The following is a 24,722-nucleotide window of genomic DNA, read 5'->3' as shown; positions in this document are numbered from 1 at the left end:
CCTGCATATCCATTCATACCCTTGAAGCATTAACTCGATATTCTAGTCCTACCTGATATGGTTCTGTAATACGCTTTATACCAGCGAATACCTGTATTTAATTAGATCTTTATATTCCCATTTGATGTGTACCACATATGTCTTGTATCAGTGTTTATCTATGTATACACAATATGGACTATGTTACTTTTACATATGTACTCTTACTATGTCATTTCACATAGGTCTGAGGAAGGTCTAAATTGACCGAAACGTCACGTATTTCGTCTATTGGATTGCTTAAATAAAAATACCTCTTCTTTCACTACAAGTGGTGTGCTACGTTCCCTTTTTTATTACATATACATACATATATATATATATATACACACACACATACAAAAAATGCTTTCTTTTTATATATATGTAAAATAACAAAATAGATGTGGCAGAATTACCTGCTGAAGATCTTTCATGTCTTGCTTTGTGAACGTGACTCTATGAGGATTTACAAGTTCAATAGCAAATGGCCGTCCTAAAAGACACACAAGTTCAGTATGTTCAACTTTATATGTTAGATAAGTGTTCTCCAGTATCCATACAATATAACAAACCTCTCCCAAGGGTCCTGACATCTACATCCTCTCTCCCTGAAGATGAGAAGTTAAAACCTTACAAATACAAAAAGACAGAAAATGTGATTTACCAAAATGTATGCTCCTATGAAAAACATTTTTTGCTTACACAATATACAGCATTAGCATTTTGCTATCATTGACAAGAAATGAATACATAAAAATGACGAGATTCTTCCTCATTTCAAGGCTATCATTTTACTACATACCTTAGTGTGCAAGTATAAAAAGTAGAGTAGATGTTTCAGACAGTGGCAACAGAAGTGCCCAATACTTCCTGACACTGGCAGCAGTAAACGGGTTAAACATCCTGGTCCAGACTTATCCATCTGCCTGAAACAAAAACTGTCTGGTTTTGCCCATAGGAACTAACCTCAGGACTGGAGTCCAGAGGGCGGTCCTAATCACAGATTCACAATTATTTTTGTATACACAGTCATATAATGAAGGACTGGCCAATGGATTCCTAAGCCCAGAATAAGCAGAGGTTTACAGAAATAATTAACTAGTTATCCTGAATATTTTCCCACATATGTATATCAATCTGCCCAGCTTTCCTGTTCTCTAACATGCTGCCTGCAGATTGGACTGCAATTTCCAAGTGATAGGTTTCCTTTAACAAGCTGTTTCCATGACTCCTGTCCATTCGAAGGGATCCTTGTTGTAAAGCTCCTAATCATTATAACAGAAACATAGAATGTGTCGGCAGATAAGAACCATTTGGCCCATCTAGTCTGCCCAATATTCTCAATACTATCAATAGTCCCTGGGCCAATCTTATATGAAGGATAGTCTTATGCCAATCCTATGCATACTGTACATGCAGCTGCCACTTCTACGGAAAGGCTATTCCATGCATCCACTACTCTCCTGATATGTATGCAGAAACCTTTGCCCCTCTAATATAAAACTCTTGTCCTCTTGTGGTAGTTTTTCTTCTTTTAAATATACTCTCCTTCTTTATCTTGTTGATTCCCTTTAAAGGGGTTATCCAGGAAAAAACTTTTTTTTATATATCAACTGGCTCCAGAAAGTTAAACAGATTTGTGTTGAAAAATCTTGATCCTTTCAGTACTTATGAGCTTCTGAAGTTGAGTTGTTCTTTTCTGTCTAAGTGCTCTCTGATGACACGTGTCTCGGGAACCGCCCAGTTTAGAAGCAAATCCACAAAGCAAACCTATGGGGAAATTTTTTCTAAACTGGGCGGTTCCCGAGACACGTGTCATCAGAGAGCACTTAGACAGAAAAGAACAACTCAACTTCAGAAGCTCATAAGTACTGAAAGGATTAAGATTTTTTAATAGAAGTAATTTACAAATCTGTTTAACTTTCTGGAGCCAGTTGATATATATATATATATATATAAAAAAAGCTTTTTCCTGGATAACCCCTTTAAGTAAATAAAAGTTTCTATCATATCCCCTCTGTCTCGACTCCTCTTCTATACATGTTAAGGTCCTTTAACCTTTCCTGGTAAGTTTTATCCTTCTAGAGATATGGTCTTTAATACTGCGCACAATACTCCAAGTAAGGTCTCACCAGTGTTTTGTACATTGGCATGAGCACTTCTCTCTTTACTGCTTGAGTTTAGTATCTGTTCTTATCAGGCAGCCCACTGGTGAGGATGGATGGCTGCATGGAGGAGTAGGTGTACCCGGACATTCCTGGACTGTGCTATGTAACCAGCTCAACAGCTGCCCTGATGTGACCTGTTTCCTCTGGGTCTGGTCACTGGGCTGTGGGGGTGTAGAGCAGAGGTACTTCTGTGCATTGAGGTGTGGTGACCTTGAGGTGCCAATACTCACTGGGTGGATGGTACCCACTGATCTGAAGCAATCTTCACCTTGGCACTCACCCTTGGTATCCAGGCATTCTCGCTAGAATCAGGTAATTTTTTATAGATCCAGCCGGATGACCGGGCAGTAATGGCTTTATCCAGTTTGTTATTTTTATGTCTCCTTTTTTCACTGTGCCACGTTTGTTGTGTCTATGTTCACTAGGATGCTGAAGGGTGCAGTTGCCGTTCTGGGTGTCCCTCCTGGCGGACTAGGGGAGGTGGGTGTGGCCTTCTGGTTCCTCACCTGCCTGCAACACTGGGTTTCTCGGCTTCAGCTGACATGCCATCAGTATACAGCATCTTGGCTGACACCTCGGTTAACGCCTAGGTTGATGCCATGAGCACTTGCGGTCTCTTAGTAGCTTTGGCGAAAAAGGACATCGAACCCAGACCCTTGCAGGTGCCTTCTGGCCCAGAGGGAAAGAGTGGGTTTGCTGGGGGCCTCTCTCCTTTCGGAGAAGGGCTTTGGATGGACTGCATCCTTGTGCATGTATTTTTTTAGTGTGACAAGTTTGCACTTTTTCTTGCACTTGGGTGATAGAGAGCACATGCCTCAGCTCTTAAAAAACAAAAAAAAACTTCCCTCTTTTTATTTCAAATACCTCTCCCTATACACCCATGAGCACTTCCCTCTTTTTACTATACCTCTCCAATACACCCAAGCATGTGGCCAGCATTTACTGTTGCTCTATTACACTGTCCCGTTTTTACATTATCACTCCAAATGGAAAATTATATCTTAGCTATAATCAGGACTAGGGTGTACATGGGTTCTAATGACCTCTGACATAAAAAGAAATGTTTCTATATCATAACACTAGCTGAGTACCCAGCGTTGCCCGGTTTTTCCTTCCTAATTCTTGTTGGGGAGGAAAATAAACAAAGGATGAAGCTTTTGACTTCATATCCTGTCCTCATATATTGTTGTTATATCCCGACCTCCTATCCCGTCATCATATCCCGACCTCCTTTCCCGTCTTCATATCTCGACCTCCTTTCCCGTCCTCCTTTCCCTTCCTCCTATCCCGTCCTCCTATCCCGACCTCCCATCCGGTCCTCATATCCTGACCCGTAATATGTGTACCAGTTATTGAAATATCTCCAGCCGTACGGAAGTTATGTGGGAACATACATTTCCCATTGATTTGCATGGGACCCCAACCCTCACAAAACCCCCAACCCTCCCAAATGGGGGTAGTTAAGGGTTAAATTAACTATCCTATATTTTAAGTGGACATATAAGTAACATGTGACCAAGTATTATCGAAATATCTCCAGCCGTTTGGAAGTTATGCAGTAACATATATTTCCCATTGACTTGTATGGGACTTTAAACATAAACCCCGCCCCTGGCAAATGGGGGTGAGTAAGGGTTAAATTACCTATCCTATGTTTGTTGTTGACATATAAGTAACATGTGTGCCAAGTTTCATGTTAATATCTTTAGCCGTTTGGACGTGATGCTGGAACATACACACATACATACATACATACATACACACACACACACACACACACATGTTTAGTTTTATATATATACATACATAGACAATGCAGCAAAACAAACACAGTTCTGGCTGTAGAGACCTTGCATACTTACTGTCCGCTTTAAACAATGCCTTAAGCTGTTCGGTAATCAATTCCTCCACTGAAGACTCCATTTTTCTCTCACCATCAATAACCCAGGGTGTTTGAGGCAAATTCCTTGAAAATTTGTTATATCTACCTGCAAAGTAACAACAACTACAGTATACAGTATATTTCAAAAAACATCACCACTCTTGTCCTCAGATTGTGTTTAGTATTGCAGCTCCTGGTTCATTGGAGTGAATGGAGCAGCATTGTAATACTACACACAACCTGAGGACAGGTGTGGCGCTGTTTTTGAAAGAAAGCAGCTATGTTTTTCTATCCCTGGATATCCCCTTTAAAAGAAACAAAAAAAAAAAAAACAATGGCCCCAACATTTTTCTCCGCTAACACATGTGGCATCTTCAAGGGATAATGGGGCAATAGTGATTTAGGAGATTAGTACATTTTAAAGAACATATGTCAACAGATGGAGCTCTTTATTTCAGGGCTCCTGTGCTCACTAACTGACCAATTTGGTATGTAAACGTAGATACATAGGCCTTCCTGATGATATAGTTGCTTAGGAACTGCATTATCTTTATATATGCCCTAAATAAAGATCTCTCTGTTAAATATGTAAAAATATGTAAAAATCACTGATGAAAAAACAAACAAACATAGCACAGAGCCTGGTTTGAAGCATTATAATCTAGGAAATTAACTATCATCAAGGGATAAAAACCTGCAGCTAACGAACAAAGAAAACTATGAATCTAAAATATTTACCTGCCACGAAAACGGACGCATGGTTGCACTGGATATCAACAAGTTGACATGTTGTCTTTGGCAAAGATGGAGGCCATGGGAAGTGACTATAAAATATATAAAGGTTATGTAGGGTTGAACCTTATCTAAACAAGTCACATATAGATAATGGCCTCACTACGAATAGCTCAATTATGTATGTTTTTTTTGTTGTTATTTTATTAGACAAAGCAGACACAGACAAGACAATAGAGACAAGAGAAGGATTCAGATTGTAAAGCCAACTATGATATTTTGTAGTTCCTTTAAAGGAAATCTGTCATAAGTGCCACCGCACTAACCTAATGTTACGGGCAAGTAGTGCGGGTGACACTGATGACAACCATACTCACGTGTCTCCGATCTGTGCTCCTGTTCTTCCGGTATCTTCATCTGCTACCTCCGTTTGGCCGGCAGGTTTGGGACCCGGTGATGTCACCACTGCCGTTTCCCTAAGCTGGATCACAGCAGGGCCCAACAAATAAACAGCAGCGGTGACTTCAAGCCTGCTGGACAAACTGAGGAAATAGGTGAAGATACTGGGACAATGGGAGCACGGATTGCGGACATGTGACATGGTGGTCATCACTGTCACCAGCACAACATTTCTGTAAAACCAGGTTAGTGCAGTGACACTGATGACCGTATTCCTTTAATTAGAAGTCATTCCCTCTTCTTGACATACATTCTCTTAAAAATATGAGAAAATACATAAAAACATTGTACAAGAGAACATCCTGCCACAGCAGACAGAGAAAACGGTGGGATCCCTGCCGATTAATTAGTAACAAGTGCTGGTATGGTAACTCCAAAAGGGGAAAATATAATATGGGGTAGTCTGGGGAACTAAACGTATCCCCTATTCACAGGATAGGGGATAAGTGTCTGATCGTGGGGGGGGGTCTGACCGCTGGAGCCCCCTGTGAACTCTGTAATGGGGCCTGGCTACTTAACCATCCTTGGAAAAGAGCAGCCCCCACTGACTGAGATATGTTGCAGTACACATTTAGTGCAATGTAAGGATGAGAACATATAATATAACATTAACAGCAGTTCAAAAAAGACGCCATATCACAAGCCGCCAAAATGGGAGTGCTGTAAAAAGATGCAAGCTGGATGAGCAAACAATGTAATCAAGTAACCTAAGCCACAATCACAATTGTCACCATATATGTCATAACACAAAGAAGTAAAAAACCTTAGTAGGTACATAGTAACCCAAGAGAACCCACCACACCCGATGCACGTTTCGCGTTACCAGTGGCTTAAAGATACCAATACATTGGTACGCAGAAAGAGCAGGTACCTCCCCTAGCTAGTTCCCTGAACCAGCTGGACGTGATGTAGTCCCAGGTGTCCTCTTTGTAATCAGGCCCTACTTGCCAGTCTGGACAAATGGCAGCTACGGTGTATATTAGTTGAGGACCCCTGGTATGGGGCATACAGAAAAATGTTTTCTTAGTAAGACAACCCCTTTAAGCCAGCAATTAAAAGAAGATTTAGAAAGGGGACAAAATTCTGGTGACCTCCCCCAGCAAAGAATTAAAGGTAAATGGAATGTTAAGAAATGTTTACTGTGATTTAAGGGAAATAAATATTCCCCCAAAATATCTATAACCATTGCGCTAATGGGCCAACTCAAGGAAAGATTCTAGTAGCCACGTCAAGACTAGTTCTGTGAACTGTGAATTGCTTCCAAAAATACAAGGAGAAACTGTGAAAGAATTTTTCAGCAGATCCTTAACAGCCAGCAGGTATCTGGGACTTCCTCTTATCCGCTCCTCCTCCACACTCTTCTGTTAATAATATACTTGGTACTGAGAAGTAGAGTTAACGGAACTCACATGCAGAAATCATTGTCTTTTATCTTGTCTAGAGCCTTCACAACAGCCATTCTAGTGAAGACAGACTGCAGAAAGAAGAACAAGCATTACACCATAGGAAAAAATACAGATGTGACTACAGCTCAAGAGAGCTCAAGAGATTTTTCTCTTATAGTACATACACAGTGGGGCAAAAAAGTATTTAGTCAGACACCGATTGTGCAAGTTCAATCCATAAAATCACATTGTCTGATTTGTAAATAATTTATTCGCAAATTATGGTGGAAAATAAGTTTTTGGTCAATAACAAAAGTTCATCTCAATACTTTGTTATATACCCTTTGTTGGCAATGGCAGAGGTCAAACGTTTTCTGTAAGTCTTCACAAGGTTTTCACACACTGTTGCTGGTATTTTGGCCCATTCCTCCATGCAGAGCTCCTCTAGAGCAGTGATGTTTTAGGGCTGTCACTGGGCAACACAGACTTTCAACTTCCTCGAAAGGTTTTCTATGGGGTTGAGATCTGGCTAGGCCACTCCAGGACCTTGAAATGCTTCTTACAAAGCCACTCCTTCAGTGCCCGGGTGGTGTGTTTGGGATCATTGACATGCTGAAAGACCCAGCCATGTTTCACCTTCCATGCCCTTGCTGATTGAAGGAGGTTTTCACTCAAAATCTCACGATACATGGCCCCATTCTTTCTTTCCTTTACACGGATCAGTCATCCTAGTCCCTTTGCTAAAAAACATCCCCAAAGCATGATGTTTCCACCCTTATGCTTCACAGTTTGTTGTACATGAGGTCCAAACAACTAGAGACAAATATGGGAACCTTAAAACTTAGCTTTTAATATACTATATAAAATAAATGTATCAATAATGTAGCAAAAAGTACATGAAGTCCCCAAGAATAAGTTGTGGACCACCACAACTATACAATGATACTTTTTTCAAATACACACACACACACACAAACAGTAAATAAAAAAAATCTAAGGAACCTTTTGTCAAAGGTAATAGATAACAGGAAAAATATTTTTAGTAAATGTAATCAATGTTAGAGAAAAATCCAAAACACACAAGGAACTAAAAAAGGGACAAGAAAGAAGACAGGTGATCTGGGAGTCTGAAGGAGAGAAATTAGAGCAGTGGGGGACCAGGGTTAGGCAAGTATAGCCTATTTTTCTCTAATATCAAAGTCCCAGCAACCTTTGTTTTTTTCAAAATGCTTTCCAAGCATTTACAAAAAGAAAACTTGATTGGCTTGTCATGTGACCACTCTTCTGTCTGTTGTCTGTCCTTTACCAGACCTGGATTACTGCCTAAAGGACTATGCCACTTTTTCTACCATGTTTATCCACATTAGAAGCTGTCAACTGTGACCACAATCGGGGTATCAACCTGGGAGTTGTCAAAGACACAACAAACACAAGTGATGATTTAATTGTAAACCAAGCTTTACTCTGGAAGAGAAAATAGGGAAACTCATTCAAACTTCTTGTTCGATGGTTAGATGGTTTAGAACTAACCCTTGGACCTCAATGCTGAAAATCTGCAGGACTAGACACTGGTCAACTGTGTATCCTGCTGGTGGTGGTAAATAGTAGTTCTGGAAGCAGTTAAAGGTGATATAATACAATCTCATTAAGGGCAGGTCACACGGGGCGCATCTGCAGTGTGATACATGCTGTGGATGCGCCGACAGGAGTCATAGAGGAACTGCAGAGCAAGCTCCCGACTGCGGCCGTGTAGCTCTGTGTGTCCGCTTGTAGCAGCAGATTTCCACAGCGGAAAATCCACCACTACGTGAAATATGCTGCGGACGTGCCCCTGCCCCAAAGGTGTATTCTAGAGATGAGCGAACTTCCAGTAATTCGATTAGTCACGAACTTCTCGGCTCGGCAGTTGCTGACTTTAGCCTGCATAAATGAGTTCAGCTTTCAGGTGCTCCGGTGGGCTGGAGACTCTCCTAGGACTGTATTCACCTTTTCCAGCCCACCGGAGCACCTGGAAGCTGAACTCATTTATGAAGGCTAAAGTCAGCAGCCGCCGAGCCGAGAAGTTCGTGACGAATCGAATTACTGGAAGTTCGCTCATCTCTAGTGTATTCACCTGTACAAGATGTTTCAGATTTTAAAATGTGTTCAATCATTTTAGTTTACATTAACATCTGCAGCAGAAAATCTGTAGCATCAAATATGCACAGGATACTGTATGTGTGAATGCGTACAGTATTTTTTTAATCTTTTGTTATCATTTTGAAAGCTATACAAACAAATCAGCATATAGACAGTAAGGTCTACACAAACACTGCAACATGAGTCTACTAACGAGACAAAGGAGGAACAACCACTTGTAACGACAAAAATATTTTACTACAGGAAAACAGAAGTAAAGATTTACAGATGTCAACCTCTACCTTCACGCCACCTGCTGCAGGAAACTGAAAAACTCTATTTAAGTCACAGTTGTTGTTCACGCCGTGCAAGGGACGTGTAGAGTATTACCTCAATAAATACCCCCTATAATGCAGCGCTTACCATACAAATAACCTAAAAAAGAAAAGCTTGGGGAGGTGGCAGGTTTAGTTGTGGGCATGCTGCAGATTGAACTGTGTACCTTATAGTGTTGCTCACGAATATTCGCAATTCGAATATTATTCGCGAATATCGCATATTCGCGAATTCGCGAATTTCGCGAATATAGCGCTATATATTCGTAATTACGAATATTCGTTTTTTTTGTTTTGTTTTTTTTTGTTTTTTTTTTCACAGTACACATCACAGTGATCACCCCTCTCTGCTTCCAGCTTGTGTGGTGTAAAAAAGGCTCTAATACTACTGTGTGAGACTGGCGTGCGAAAACTCGCATATGCGAAAATTAGCATATGCTAATTTTCGCATATGCGAATTTTCGCGCATGTTAATTTTGCATATGCTAATATTCACATATGTTAATTTTCGCATACGCGAATTTCGTATATGCGAAAATAAAACGGGAATATAACGAATATGCGAATATTCGCGAATATATGACGAATATTCGTCCATATATTCGCGAATATTCGCGAATTCGAATATGGCCTATGCCGCTCAACACTAGTACCTTACCACTACCAACCCAACATGAAGATACATGAGGTAGTTTAAAGGGGTATTCCGGGCAAAAATATTTTAGCCCCTATCCAAAGGATAGGGGATAAGATGTCTGATAGCGGGGGGCCCGCTGCTGAGACCCCCCACGGTCTCCATGCCGCACCTGCATTCTATGCGGGTGCTGAATCTCCTGTTTCGGAAACCATCAGGTTTCCGGGACTGGGGACGTGAAGTCACGCCACGACCCCTCCATTCATGTCTATGGGAGGGGGTGTGACGGCCGTCACGCCCCCTCCCATAGACGTGAATGGAGGGGTGTGGCGTGACGTCACGTCCCCAGTCCCGGAAACCCGGAGGTTTCTGAAACTAGAGACGCAGTCCCCGCATAGAATGCGGGTGCTGCAGGGAGATCGTGGGGGGTCTCAGCAGCGGGCCCCCCGCTATCAGACATCTTATCCCCTATCCTTTGCCCAGAATACCCCTTTAAGTGTCAAACCTATAACTTGATAATTTTTGGAACAGAAAGTAGACAAAAAGTTTGCATCTTGCAATGGCAAAAATATCTACAGCTCATCTACATCAGCAAGGACAGCACTATGAGATATATATATATCCTCATGCTAGCTCAACACTTCTCTGGGCCTTACTGTGGACCCCAGGGGCAACTCCAACACAAGTGCCTCCTGTGAAGATCTCTGTTAGAAGATACCAAATAACTAGAGATGAGCGAACTTACAGTAAATTCGATACGAACTTCTCGGCTCGGCAGTTGATGACTTATCCTGCGTAAATTAGTTCAGCTTTCAGGTGCTCCGGTGGGCTGGAAAAGGTGGATACAGTCCTAGGAAAGAGTCTCCTAGGACTGTATCCACCTTTTCCAGCCCACGGGAGCACCTGAAAGCTGAACTAATTTATGCAGGAAAAGTCATCAACTGCCGAGCCGAGAAGTTTGTGACGAATCGAATTTACTGTAAGTTCGCTCATTTCTACAAATAACCCTTGCTCTCTATATTAGGTAAGGATTTATGTAACATGCTTATAGTACAAATAATACAAAACAAATAACATTATATAATACGTATAATATGCTTATCTTTCTCAGTTAAAGTCAACATTACAGCGCAATATGAAGTTATGAAAACATGAACGTTCCACAATCTCTCTAGTTTCTTTAGCTATCGCCCCTTACTAAGAATTTTTGAGCTTTTACCTAATAGAGATATATGCATGCAAATCGAATATTTTTACCACAAGTATAAAAAGACATATGGTACATTCAGTGCATTCTCTGATTCCACGTAAGGCAGTGTTCATACTAATGTCAAAGGCTCCATTCAGGTTCTTTGTCCGTAGTGCCATAAAATTTTACATGAAAAAAAGTGCAGCATGCAAATGATGGACACTACAGTGGAAGCCTACGGACCCCATGATAGCTCAATAGGGTCAATTGGAACGAGAGTAAATCTAAATATTAATTGGGTGTATGAATGTAATTTCTAAATGGGATCCAAGTATAGAGCTACATGAAGACAACGGAAAGTAAAGAGGGAGGCAGTGGAATCGTGCTGCTCTGTAAATATCCTCTGGAGTCCCTTATAATGTGAAATCTCGATACATTTATTGACACAATAAAAGTAAAATAAAACCTACATAAAAGGCAAAGACACGTTTTGGGAGGTTAATCGCCCTTCTTTATATTGCAGATAACTTTTTTCTACTTTCCATTGTCTTCTTATCAATTCAAATTCTTATCAAAGACATTGACAGCTGCACCTCAGGATCCAGATCCACACCAGGAGCGGGGGGGACATGCATAATTACAATTAAAATACAGGTGAAAAGTCCTCTAGATCTATAAGTCAACCTGCTGAGCTCAACCTTGAGAGCCCATTTAAAGGGGTATTCCGGCGCTAAGACATCTTATCCCCTGTCCAAAGGATAGGGGATAAGATGCCTGATCGCCGGGGTCCCGCTGCTGGGGACCCCGGTGATCTTCCACGCTGGACCCCGTTAGAATCAGTCCCCGGAGCGTGTTCACTCCGTATCTGATTACTGGCGATCATGGGGACGGAGCATAGTGATGTCACGGCTCCGCCCCCGTGTGACGTCACGCTCCGCCCCCTCAATCCAAGCCTATGGGAGGGGTCGTGACAGCTGTCACGCCCCTCCAACAGACTTGCATTGAAGGGGCGGAACGTGACGTCACACGGAGGCGGAGCCGTGACGTCACTATGCTCCGTCCTCGTGGTCGAGATGGACGCAGCCTGAGGACCTCTAGCGGTTACGGAAGCCGCTATAGGTGGGTGCTGCATGGTAGATCCCGGGGGTCCCAGCAGTGGGACCCTGGCAATCTGACATCTTATCCCCTATCCTTTGGATAGGGGATAAGATGTCTTAGCGCCGGAGTACCCCTTTAAGAGCCCCCAGCGATCACCCCTGAAAATGTAAATCATTATTACCAAATAGTGTGATCTTTTCTTTACCATCCAAGGAGTCATTGGTTTTAAGGAGTTGTAGGAGGTTAGAAAAACATAGCTGCTTATATGATTATATAATGATTAAGAAGTGAGCAGAATGGAGGCTGCCATATGTATGGGGTGGAATCTGGGAACTACAGAAGGAACGTGAGACAGAGCAGAATTTAGTAGGGCTTTGTAGAGGAGAGTGAGAAGGTTTGTATCATCAGATTTGTAGATAACTTATGAAATACAATAAAGAAGAGGCGAGAACGCTGTACTTGGTCAGGAAGCTTAAAGGGGTATTCCAGGCCAAAACTTTTTTTTTTATATATCAACTGGCTCTGGAAAGTTAAACAGATTTGTAAATTACTTCGATTAAAAAATCTTAATCCTTCCAATAGTTATTAGCTTCTGAAGTTGAGTTGTTGTTTTCTGTCTAACTGCTCTCTGATGACTCACGTCCCGGGAGCTGTGCAGCTCCTATGGGGATATTTTCCCATCATGCACAGCTCCCGGGACGTGACATCATCATTGAGCAGTTAGACAGAAAACTTCAGAAGCTAGTAACTATTGGAAGGATTAAGATTTTTTAATAGAAGTAATTTACAAATCTGTTTAACTTTCCGGAGCCAGTTGATATATATAAAAAAAAAGTTTTTGCCTGGAATACCCCTTTAATGCACAACACTAGCTTTACGAATTCCTACTCTTCAGAAAGGGATTTCAATAGGGTACTAAACACAGCATGTAAAGTACAGTACCAGTGTTGCAAAGCACAACAGAGGTAAAGCAAATAGGGTGATAAGACAAATATGGAGAATCATACATATGGCATTATCCATATGTGTACCATCACCTTATTGCTTTTACCTTTTACTATTAGTTGTAACACTGGTACTTAACTTTACATGATGTATTTTAGTCCTCTGAAAAAATTTCTTCGGTGAAAACACGTTAGGAGAGTGTCCAGTATATATATGTGTGAAAAAGCACAAGAACCATAATGCAACTATATGGAAGATAGAGATCTGGAGAAAAGCATGAGAACACATTTATCTCAACATAAATAAGAATTTTTGGCTACAATGGAGCCTTGGTAACACTGTATGTATCAATAAGTAATAACATTTGACACGTCAAACAGGTTGAGTTCACAGTGCGGATATTTCCGCTGATTGCTAGATATGGCTGGGAGAAGCGTGAAGCTGTGTGCTTCGCTTCCTGGCTTGCCGCTTGATTCAACTTGTAGCAGGAGTCTGGTTCCAAAGACTTACAATAGAGCCCGCCTCCTGAAATAAGTCGGACTAAGTGGCAAGCCGGAGAGCATAGGGCTGGGCGGTATGACCAAATGTGTGTATCATGTTTTTTTTAAACTTTTCTCAGTTCCACGGTATATAACGGTATTTCCTAGCCCCCTCCCCCCATATTAATTATCAGCCCACATCCTCATCGGGGTAATTACTCACATGTCACCCGCAAGCGCTGCCCTCCTCGTCCTGTTTGTTGCGGCTGCTGGCGCTGACACTCTATACTGTGCGGTATCCCTATGCCCGGGCTGCAAAAGGAAAACAAAATAAACTTTAACTCACCTACGTCGGCCTTACGCTGGGGACGGGAATGTTGGACAGCAGTCAGCCTATCACCGTCCGCAGCGATGTTCTGCCTCAGCCAGTGATAGGCTGAGCCCACTGTCATGTAAGGAGCCAGCTTCTTACATGACAGTGGGCTCAGCCTATCAGAGGCGAAACATCGTTGCGGCTGGTGAAAGGCTGACGGCTGTCTGACATTCCTGTCCCCAGGAAACAAGTGAGGCCGGTACCGGACTAACGGGAGGTGAGTTAAAGTTTATTTTGTTTATTTTTTGCAGCCCGGGCATAGGGATACCGCAAAGTATAGAGCAGTGGTCTCCAACCTGCGGACCTCCAGATGTTGCAAAACTACAACTCCCAGCATGTTGGCTGTCCGGGCATACTGGGAGTTGTAGTTTTGCAACATCTGGAGGTCCGCAGGTTGGAGACCACTGGTATAGAGTGTCAGCGCCGTCGGCCGCAACAAACCGGACGAGGAGGGCAGCGCATGCGGGTGACATGCGAGTAGTACCCTGATGGAGACAGCGCTGGGCTGATAATTAATTGTGGGGGGGCAGAACAGCGCTCGCAGGTCACATACGATTAGGGGACAGCACAGCGCTGCGGCTGATAATTCATTCATTCCTGAGGGGGAGGGGCCAAACCAGTATTGCGGTATGGGAAAAATCCATATCGTGCAGCACAAAAATTTCGCTATTCGGTATGAACCGGTATACCGCCCAGCCCTAGGAGAGCGTACAGCCGTGAACAACTTCTGGCTATATCGAGCAAATGGTGGAGTCTTTGCACTAAGACCCTGACCTATCAAAACTTTTGACATGTCTGTAACATGCCAAAAGTTCTTTTTTTTTTTTTTGTGACAGTAACACTAAAGTTTGGTTTCTATATGAACGAGGATACTAGTTTTTTTTATTTAGTAAAATCTAATCTACTAAAGACTAAGCACAGCTGTAAGTTACTCCTACCCTAAACCTTGAGGCAGGATCTAACAAAATAGAATACTGGACGAGCCTTGTTGTACTTTTCTTTTATTGAAAAAACTGCAACATTTTAAAAATAAACAGTTCATATATATATATATATATATATATATATATACACACAGTTTATATATATATATATATATATATATACAGTATATACGGTATATATATATATATATATATATACAGTATATACGGTATATATGTATATATGTATATGTATATATATATATACAGTATATATATATGTATATATATATATATATATATATATATATATATATATATACAGTATATAAGAATAGGTGAATTATTATTATACTTCCTAAACTCTCCAAAACATAAAAATTATTTTAAGCACATCTGATTCATCACAACAATTATAATATGACCAATAACTAGAAAACCCTCATATCCACACCATCAGGAACTAACATCATTTAATGGATCCAGTCAACATATGTTTTAAGACCTTTTACACATTTTTAACAAAAATATATTTTTATCTGTCTTGCCATCAACAATTGTTCCTCAGATGCCTTTTTATGTATCTCTGTGGTTATCGGGTTACTTGGACAGTGGAGCAGCGGCCCCTTAAAAAAGGAAACGAAACGGCGTTGGGGAGCGGAGCACGGCACTTTAGAATGGGTAAGCCCTAATTAGCACCTTATGCACTGACACTTTTTTATTGTGAGTAGCTATTGCACTTTGATCCAGCTGATACTGGGAGGCTTTTTCCCGGAGGGATTACCGTATTTTTCACCGTATAAGACGCACTTTTTCTTCCCCAAAACTGGGGGGAAAAAGTTGGTGCGTCTTATTCGGCGAATACACACACCTATCGCGGCGGTCCTTGCGGCCATTAACGGCCGGGACCCGCGGCTAATACAGGACATCACTGATTGCGGTAATGCCCTGTATTAACCCTTCAGACGCAGCGATCAAAGCTGACCGCCGCGTCTGAAGGGAAAGTGACACTAACCCGGCTGTTTGGGACCGCTGCGGTGAAATCGAAGCGTCTCGAACCGCTTACAGGACACCAGGAGGGCCCTTACCTGCCTCCTCGGTGTCTGCTCCATGCCGGGATCCCCTGCATGGCCGGCGCTCTCCTTTGACATCATCACGTCGTCGCGCACGCCTTCCCGTCATCCAATAGGAGTGGCATGTGTAGCGACGTGATGACGGCGACAGAGAGTGAGGATACTGGGGAAGATGATGTCCGGAGCGTCGGGGACACGGCGACAGTGATGGAGCGACATCCAGGGCAGCGGTGACGGATCCGGAGCGGCGGGGACACGTGCGTATTACCTCCTATACCATGCTGGGAGTTGTAGTTTTGCAACATCTGGAGGTCCGCAGGTTGAAGATCACTGTTGGGTTCAGAATCTTTTTTTTCTTCTAGATTTTGCAACTTTAAAATTGGGTGTGTCTTATATGCTGGTGCGTCCTATAGGGCGAAAAATACAGTATTCACCCAGCCGGGGTCCCCAGTGTCTACACAGGACTAATTTCTTATTGTGCAGGTGCATTGTATACAACACCTACAGAGTTGTTCCTGGATTATTACAATAGTGTCCGTGTCTCTGTACTGTTGCTCGGCCTGTGTTTTTGAGGTCTTTGTTCATTCCAGCTTCATTCTGGTCTTATGTTGTTATATTTTAATTGATTCAATAAAGATATTGCATTTATTCAAGCGGTATTTTAATTACTCTTTTCTTTGTGTGTGGTTGTTTAGCATTTTGAGTATTCCGTTAGGATCATATGTAGACACAATGTAGCCATGACGGCAGGCAGCACAGTAAGGTGTCAGTTCGGATTCGTTTTGTATATAGTATACTCGGACACTGCACCTATCACCACATACTGTATGCTACCATCTCATCGCTGATTCACAACCCTTTACAGAATCTTCAGCCTTCTTTACTACCCCTGCAGATGTGACACACTTTTTCTTTGGTCAGATATTTTTCTTTTTTCAATTTAAATGGGTACTCTGCCCCAAGATATCTTATTCCCTATCCAAAGGATGTCTGATTGCGGGCCCCGCTATCTCCCTGCTGCACCCGGCATTTGTTCAGAGCGTTGGGTGCAGCACCGGAGGCTCGTGACATCACAGCCGTGCCCCCTCAATGCAAGTCTATGGGAGGGAGCGTGATGGCCCACATCAACAGTCATCTGGCACAGAGCGAAGTTTACATAGTGCATCGGATGTCTGGGGTGCCGCAGCAGAGATCGCGGGGGATCCCTTGGATCCTTTGGATAGGGGATAAGATGTCTAGGGGCGGAGTACCCCTTTACAGAAAAAATAAGTAGAATATACATAATAAAGAATAAGTATATTGTTCAAACAAGAAATCTGTGTGTTTTCATATTGTAATACAATATGAATACCCATAAGTAAGCAGTGAAACAAAAGACATACCCAATGGGTATACAACCCATGCATGTAAAACATAATAATTGGACCTAAGGGACATTACATGTCTGGGATGTTAAAACAGAAAACATAATGCCTATCCAGGAGCAAAGGCGGGAGGGGATGCAGGTGAGACGCGTAGCAAAGCATTAAAGAATAGTTGGACGTGGTTGGAAGTTGTATAAAAATAATGCAGAGGAGCCAGGGGTATCCAGCCATCGACCCCAGATCATTTCACATTTCTGAAGGCATTTACTTCTTAAATAGAAAACCCTTCAACTTAATAACCACATTCATTCTTAGGGGGTAGAATAAGTCCAATGGGAAGCAATAATCCTAGGAGTTTGATACAGGATCTGTTGAATCCTTGACATGGTATAGGTCAGGCCCAAGACAATCCCTGACATGGTATAGGTCAGGCCCAAGACAATCCCTGACATGGTATAGGTCAGGCCCAAGACAATCCCTGACATGGTATAGGTCAGGCCCAAGACAATCCCTGACATGGTATAGGTCAGGCCCAAGACAATCCCTGACATGGTATAGGTCAGGCCCAAGACAATCCCTGACATGGTATAGGTCAGGCCCAAGACAATCCCTGACATGGTATAGGTCAGGCCCAAGACAATCCCTGACATGGTATAGGTCAGGCCCAAGACAATCCCTGACATGGTATAGGTCAGGCCCAAGACAATCCCTGACATGGTATAGGTCAGGCCCAAGACAATCCCTGACATGGTATAGGTCAGGCCCAAGACAATCCCTGACATGGTATAGGTCAGGCCCAAGACAATCCCTGACATGGTATAGGTCAGGCCCAAGACAATCCCTGACATGGTATAGGTCAGGCCCAAGACAATCCCTGACATGGTATAGGTCAGACCCAAGACAATCCCTGACATGGTATAGGTCAGGACCAAGACAATCCCTGACATGGTATAGGTCCAGCCCAAGACAATCCCTGACATGGTATAGGTCAGGCCCAAGACAACCTCTGACATGGTATAGGTCAGGCCCAAGACAACCTCTGACATGGTTTAGGTCAGGCCCAAGACAACCTCTGACATGGTATAGGTCAGGCCCAAGACAATCCCTGACATGGTATAGGTCAGAACCAATCCTTATGTATTTTAATTATGTATATGTTTCAGGTCTAGTCCAAGGCCTGAGTGGGAATTCACTTAGTAAGTATTTTATTTATGTATGTGTATTTGTGTACAGTACAGTTTTATACGGGGCCTGTAACCCGATGACCTCACAGGACACCTCTGATCAGGATCCAGGACACCAACAGTCAAACTCAGGTCAGAAAAAACTAAGAATGAGAAAAGAATTTCCAGGCCTAGACCAGTCATGCTGGAAAGGCTTGAGGGGATTCACCTAGGCTTGGGGAACATATGATGGTCCAGCCCCCACCTGATCAACCCACCTTTCTCAAAAGGAAGCTCAGGTAGAACACATTAACAAAAGGGTTAATTTAGTGTCTTGCTAACCCTCGCACTTGCACACTCTCTCCAGTATCTCAGTTGGACCAATAGGGTATGATCGTGACAGTAGAGCCACCTAAATTAAAATCAGTAAGGACCCATTCTATGGAACTGATATAGAGTTTTCTTGACCCTATAGGGCAGATAAAGTTGAGCCAAAGCTGTGCTTTACAGAGAGACAAAAGGGAAAGAAGTCCCGGCAAAAAAATACCATTGTCCCTAAGCATACCATGTAACCCCCCCCCCCCCCAATTTCACATCTCTCCGGGAGATGAAACATGGGGGAGATAGATGCGAAATAAGGGGTAATGTGAAATGGGGGGATGGGCATTAAATGAGGGATCTTAAATGGAGGTGTGAATATGAAATGGGGGGTAGATGTAAAAAGGGGAATAGAAATGAAATGGGGGAATGCAAAATGGGTGGTTGACATGAAATGGGGGAGATTACATAAAATTGGGATTTCCCCATATGTTTATTATATCAAAATAGCAATATTTACCCCCATAATCCCACATTTTTCCCAAATCATGCAGCCCTAGTGCTGAGAGACAAGACCGCAGCGTACACATCTTTAATGGTGGGGTCAGAAAGCTGTGCTGTGTCACATAACTGTGCCGGCTGCTCAGTAAGGGGGGCAACTGTTTTAAAGTGGCCGCAGCGTTGGCTGCTTGTTAAAGATTAGCAGCCCGGTCGCGGCTACTTTAAAACAGTGACAAGCTCCAGGCCCCGTACCCGCAGGGGGCCCCCGTCCCATTCGGGACATCCCTGTGTCCCGAAAAATCTTTTCAGGACACAAGGATGCCCCATTTACCTCATAGCGGCCCCGCGTTAATTTAAAAACAGTACAGTGGAGCGGAGCAGTGAGAAGGACGCGCGGGTATGGTAAGTGACCTGCGGTCATCTTCAGTGTTCCGATCACCGCTCTAGCAGTAGATCGTGACCCCGGAGCGGTGGTCGGAACAATAAAGTGGGGCACTAAAACAGCATACAGCCTCCAGCCATACACTGTATATGGCTGAAGGCTGTGTGTCTGTGGGGGAACATACTGCACCTAATGTGGGGGACTACTGTATACTGCACCTAATGGGGGGGAACTACTGTATACTGCACCTAATGTGGGGGGACTACTGTATACTGCCCCTAATGTGGGGGGACTATACTGCCCCTAATGTGGGGAACTATACTGCACCTAATGTGGGGAACTACTGTATACTGCACCTAATGTGGGGGACTACTGTATACTGCACCTAATGTGGGGGACTACTGTATACTGCACCTAATGTGGGGGACTACTGTATACTGCACCTAATGTGGGGAACTATACTGCACCTTATGTGGGGGAACTGTACTGCACCTAATGTGGGGAAACTGTACTGCACCTAATGTGGGGAACTATACTGCACCTTATGTGGGGGAACTGTACTGCACCTAATGTGGGGAAACTGTACTGCACCTAATGTGTGGGGAACTGTACTGCACCTAATGTTGGGAGCTATACTGCACCTAATGTGGGGGAACTATACTGCCAACCTAATGTGGGGGAGCTATACTCTTTACCTAATGTGGGGGGTACTATACTGTCTACCTAATGTGGGGGATCATACTGCCTACCTAATTTGGGGGGACTATACAAAAATATAAAATTGTACTATTCTGATCCCTATAACTCATTTATTTTTCTGTATATGGGGATGTATGAGGGTCATTTTTTGCGCTTTGATTTGTAGTTTTTATCGGTTCCATTTTTGTTTTAATGGGACTTTTCAATTGCTTTTCAGATATTTTTTTTTATAGTATTTGAAGTGACCAAAAATGTTCAAATCTGGTTAGTGCACTATTACGACTTTTGGGGCCCCACTTTTGATTTTGCCTAGGGCCAAAAACCGTCCCTGAAGGGCAGCTAATGCATGGTCTGCGGGCAGGATAAATTACAGGATGGGATGATGGGGTTGTGGGAGCTCTGGACCATGCAGCAGCTCCCATCATTGGTCAGGCCACGTTTTAAACAGATGATACAACATATCTACTACACAAGCAGCTTCATCAGTATACATAAATCCATTTCCAATACGTTACAAGAGAAGAAGCATATTGCTATTTTACAAGCATCTTATAAGTTACCTAAAATAAACCTATGACAACCACATATAACCACAACTACATGACAAGTGTTCAAAAAGGAGTATTACTCATAAAGTAGGAGCCACTTGAATGACTCCAACCTCAACACCCATTTCAAAGCCTTCTTCAACTTGTCTTGTGGGTGAGATTATACGTGGTAGCCATGACTTTTACTGTGCATTACTGCATTATTTTGTTATATGTGCTTAAAGGGGTACTCCGCTGCTAAGCGTTTGGAACAAACGGTTACGAACGCTGGAGCCGGCGCCCGGGAGCTTGTGATGGCATAGCCCCGCCCCTCATGACATCACACCCTGCCCCTCAATGCAAGTCTATGGGAGGGGGCGTGACGGCTGTCACGCCCCCTCCCATAGACTTGCATTGAGGGGGCGGGGTGTGACGTCACAAGCTCCCGGCAACGGCTCCAGCGTTTAAACGCTGAGCAGCGGAGTACCCCTTTAAGTAACCCTATGCTACTTATAAAATTATTTATTAGATGTCTTAAAATGTGTGCCCTGCGACACTGCCAACATCTTCTAGTGCAACTCATTTTTAACGAATCTGGGGATGATCAAAGTAAAAAAAAAAAAACTATGGCCTAGGTTTATCAACCAATCGCAGCTCAACTATCTTAACAAGATCTTGTAAACTGAAAGCTGAGCTGTGATTGGTTGCTATGGGCACAAACTGGCAGTTTTTGCATATATTTGTTATATATTGGCGCAGAGTAACTAAAACGGTCTAATTCTTAGTGAAAATTTAGAGTGGACTTCTTAATGATGCACCAGATGTATCACAGTGGCTAAGGCCATTTTATAAAGTTCTCACGTTTTAGACTGTCAAGTCTAGTTTAGACTATTCGCTTAAACTGCACCAGAATCCTAAATCTTGCACCGTTTTTGGTATCGCTATTCTCACCTCCCTTAAAGGGGTTCTCCACCATAAGGTGATTTTAGTACGTACCTGGCAGACAGTAATGGACATGCTTAGGAAGGATCTGCGCTTGTCTTAGGACTAAATGGCTATGTTGTGAGATTACCATAACACTATGGTTAGCTTTTTGTGAACTTGTATTTCCTGTTTGACTTATGTTTTTTTGACTACAAATCCCACAATGCCATTTTCCTCCCTATCACTCATCAGCCACCCCACCCATTGAAAGAAAAGACCTGTGGTTTTCAATCAGGGTGCCTAAAGCTGTTGCATTAGTTGCAGATTGCTCTCTCCAACCATTGAAGCAGACAGGCTCCCTGTCATCAGCTGACTAGTTGGTCAGGTCTCGGCCGTAAGCTGGGAAAAATCTGAGACAACAGTAATTTTGTATGCTGGTAAAAATAAATAGTGGGGTGAAAATCACATAAGAATTGTGAGAAAACCGTCACACACAGGTACAGACACTATATTATGAACTACACTAACTTTACAGCCCCTGTAGCACAGTCAAATAAAAAAAAATTCCTGGAATACCTCTTTAATTAAAGTCACACTACTTCCTTTGCTAAGGACACACTCCATTTACTCTTGTCAGACAAGATGGAAAAGTGTGTAAATTTACAATAAAAGTGGTGCCCCTGGTCTCGGCGGCCAGGGCTTGTTACGCCGAGCGCTCCGGGTCCCTGCTCCTCCCCGGAGCGCTCGCGGCGTTCTCCTCTCTGCACTGCAGGCGGGGATGCGATCCGCATAGCGGGACGCGCCCGCTCGTGGGTTGCATCCCAATCTACTTACCTGTCCCGGTCCCCGGCTGTCACGTCCTGGCGCGCGCGCCAGCTCTCTAAGATTTAAAGGGCCAGTGCACCGCTAATTGGTGCCTGGCCCAATCAGTGTATTAGCTCACCTGCTCCAGGCCTATATTAACTCACTTCCCCTTCCCTGCATTGCCGGATCTTGTTGCCTTGTGCCTAGTGAAAGCGTTTCTGTGTTTGCCTTACCAGTGTTACCAGACCTTCTGCCGTTGCCCTTGACTACGAACCTTGCCGCCTGCCTTGACCTTCTGCTACGTCTGACCTCGCCTCTGTCTAGTCCTCCTGTCTCACGCCACTCTCAGCAGTCAGTGAGGTTGAGCCATTACCGGTGGACACGACCTGGTTGCTACCGCCGCAGCAAGACCATCCCGCTTTGCGGCGGGCTCTGGTGAATACCAGTAGCAACTTAGAACCGGTCCACCGGCATGGTCCACGCCAATCCCTCTCTGACACAGAGGATCCACCACCAGTATCCTCACAGTATCCGGATCCTAACAGGGCTTTTTCCCCCCATTGCGGTAAAGGAAAACTAAGGCTCCCTCAATGTCCTTGTGGCTAACTTTACAGATAATGAGGCCCCCCCTACATCATTGTATCATGTTTCTCCTAGTCACAAAAATGTACCCAAATAACTATTCTTTATGTGATGGAAACTTAGGATACAACTAAACTTGGGGAGATTCATCTGAACATGTCAATTGTCCATGTATGGCTTTTAACACACATTTAATATAAAACATGTACTGTAATAGGGTAATGGGTAACATCTATATGGAGTTGGTATATTCTCCGTTTGTGTGTTGTACGAGTTTCTACTAGATATTAAATTTTTATTGCACACCTGAAAATTATACCGATCATTGACAACTTATAATATAAGCCCCATTGGGGACTCTCTCGCACGTCACAGCATCCCATGCACTTCTCAGGGGCACCCAAGAGCAGCAGTGGTGCTAGACCAAGATCTACCAGATGGGTGAGCATTCACCACCTTTGGACCCCTTAAAGAGGTACTCCAGTGCAAAACTTTTTTTCTATTAAATCAACCGATGCCAGAAAGTTAAACAATTTGTAAATTACTTTTATTAAAAAATCTTAATCCTTCCAGTACTTATTAGCTGCTGTATACTACAGAGGAAATTCTTTTCTTTTTGGATTTCTTTTCTGTCATGATCACAGTACTCTCTGCTGACACCTCTGTCCATGTCAGGAATTGTCCGGAGCAGGAGAAAATCCCCATAGTAAACATATGCGTCTCTGGACAGTTCCTAAAATGGACAGAGGTGTCAGCAGAGAACACTGTGGTCAGGACAGAAAAGAAATCCAAAAAGTAAAGAATTTCCTCTGTAGTATACAGCAGCTAATAAGTACTGGAAGGGTAAAGATTTTTAATAGATATAATTTACAAATCTGTTTAACTTTCTGGCACAAGTTGATTTAAAAAAAAAAAAAAAAATTCCACCGGAGTACCCCTTTAATGACGCAGCAATTTTTCATTTTTTGCGTTTTCATTTTTTTCTCCTCATCTTTTAAAATCCATAACTCTTCCAATTTTTCGTAGATTTTTCATTTATAGGTCTTGTTGTTTGTGGGACTTATTGTACTTTGCAATGACATCACTCATTTTACCCCAAAATGTTTGGTGAAGCCCCCCCAAAAAATTGTGAAGCAAAATGAAAAAAAAATAAATAAATAAAATGCTATTATGCATATTTTAGGGGATTGCGTTTTTACGTAGTGCACTTTTCGGTAAAAATGACCTTATCTTTATCCTGTAGGTCCATACAATTACAACGATACCCAATTTATATAGGTTTTGTTTTATTTTGCTAGTGAAAAAAACTATAAATTTTTGTAAGAAAATAAGTAGGCTTAAAATTACCCCTTTCTGACCCCTATAATTTTTTTATTTTTCCGCATACGGGGCTAGATGAAGGCTCCATTTTTGTGCCGTGATCTGTAATTTTTAACGGTGCCATTTTTGTTTTTAATGGACATTTTGATAACTTTTTATGAATTTTTTTCTGCTATATGAAGTGACCAAAAATGAGCAATTCTGGACTTTGGTATTTTTTTTTTTTTTTTACATTTATGCCATTTACCGTGTGGATTAATAACATTATATTTTAATAATATAGATGTTTACACATGCGGCGATACCACATTTATTTCTTTTACA

The 24,722-nt window shown here is 42.6% G+C and overlaps 1 protein-coding gene across 4 annotated transcripts in view; it reads right to left on the bottom strand.

Moving 5' to 3' along the window:
- The window catches only part of PUS10 (pseudouridine synthase 10), a 129,728-nt gene that overhangs the window by 17,236 nt on the left and 87,770 nt on the right, over positions 1 to 24,722 (bottom strand). For all 4 annotated transcript variants that reach the window (XM_056567683.1, XM_056567682.1, XM_056567684.1 and 1 more), the window contains 5 exons: positions 6,672 to 6,736; positions 4,810 to 4,895; positions 4,052 to 4,177; positions 594 to 650; positions 438 to 514 (listed from right to left, as the gene is read on the bottom strand). In XM_056567683.1, coding sequence (XP_056423658.1) covers positions 438 to 514; positions 594 to 650; positions 4,052 to 4,177; positions 4,810 to 4,895; positions 6,672 to 6,736 — 411 coding nt within the window. The remainder of the gene's footprint in view (positions 1 to 437; positions 515 to 593; positions 651 to 4,051; positions 4,178 to 4,809; positions 4,896 to 6,671; positions 6,737 to 24,722) is intronic.

The sequence above is a fragment of the Hyla sarda genome, chromosome 3 (assembly GCF_029499605.1).
Source record: "Hyla sarda isolate aHylSar1 chromosome 3, aHylSar1.hap1, whole genome shotgun sequence".
Lineage (NCBI taxonomy): Eukaryota > Metazoa > Chordata > Amphibia > Anura > Hylidae > Hyla > Hyla sarda.
This window is presented reverse-complemented; position numbering and strand designations above follow the sequence as displayed.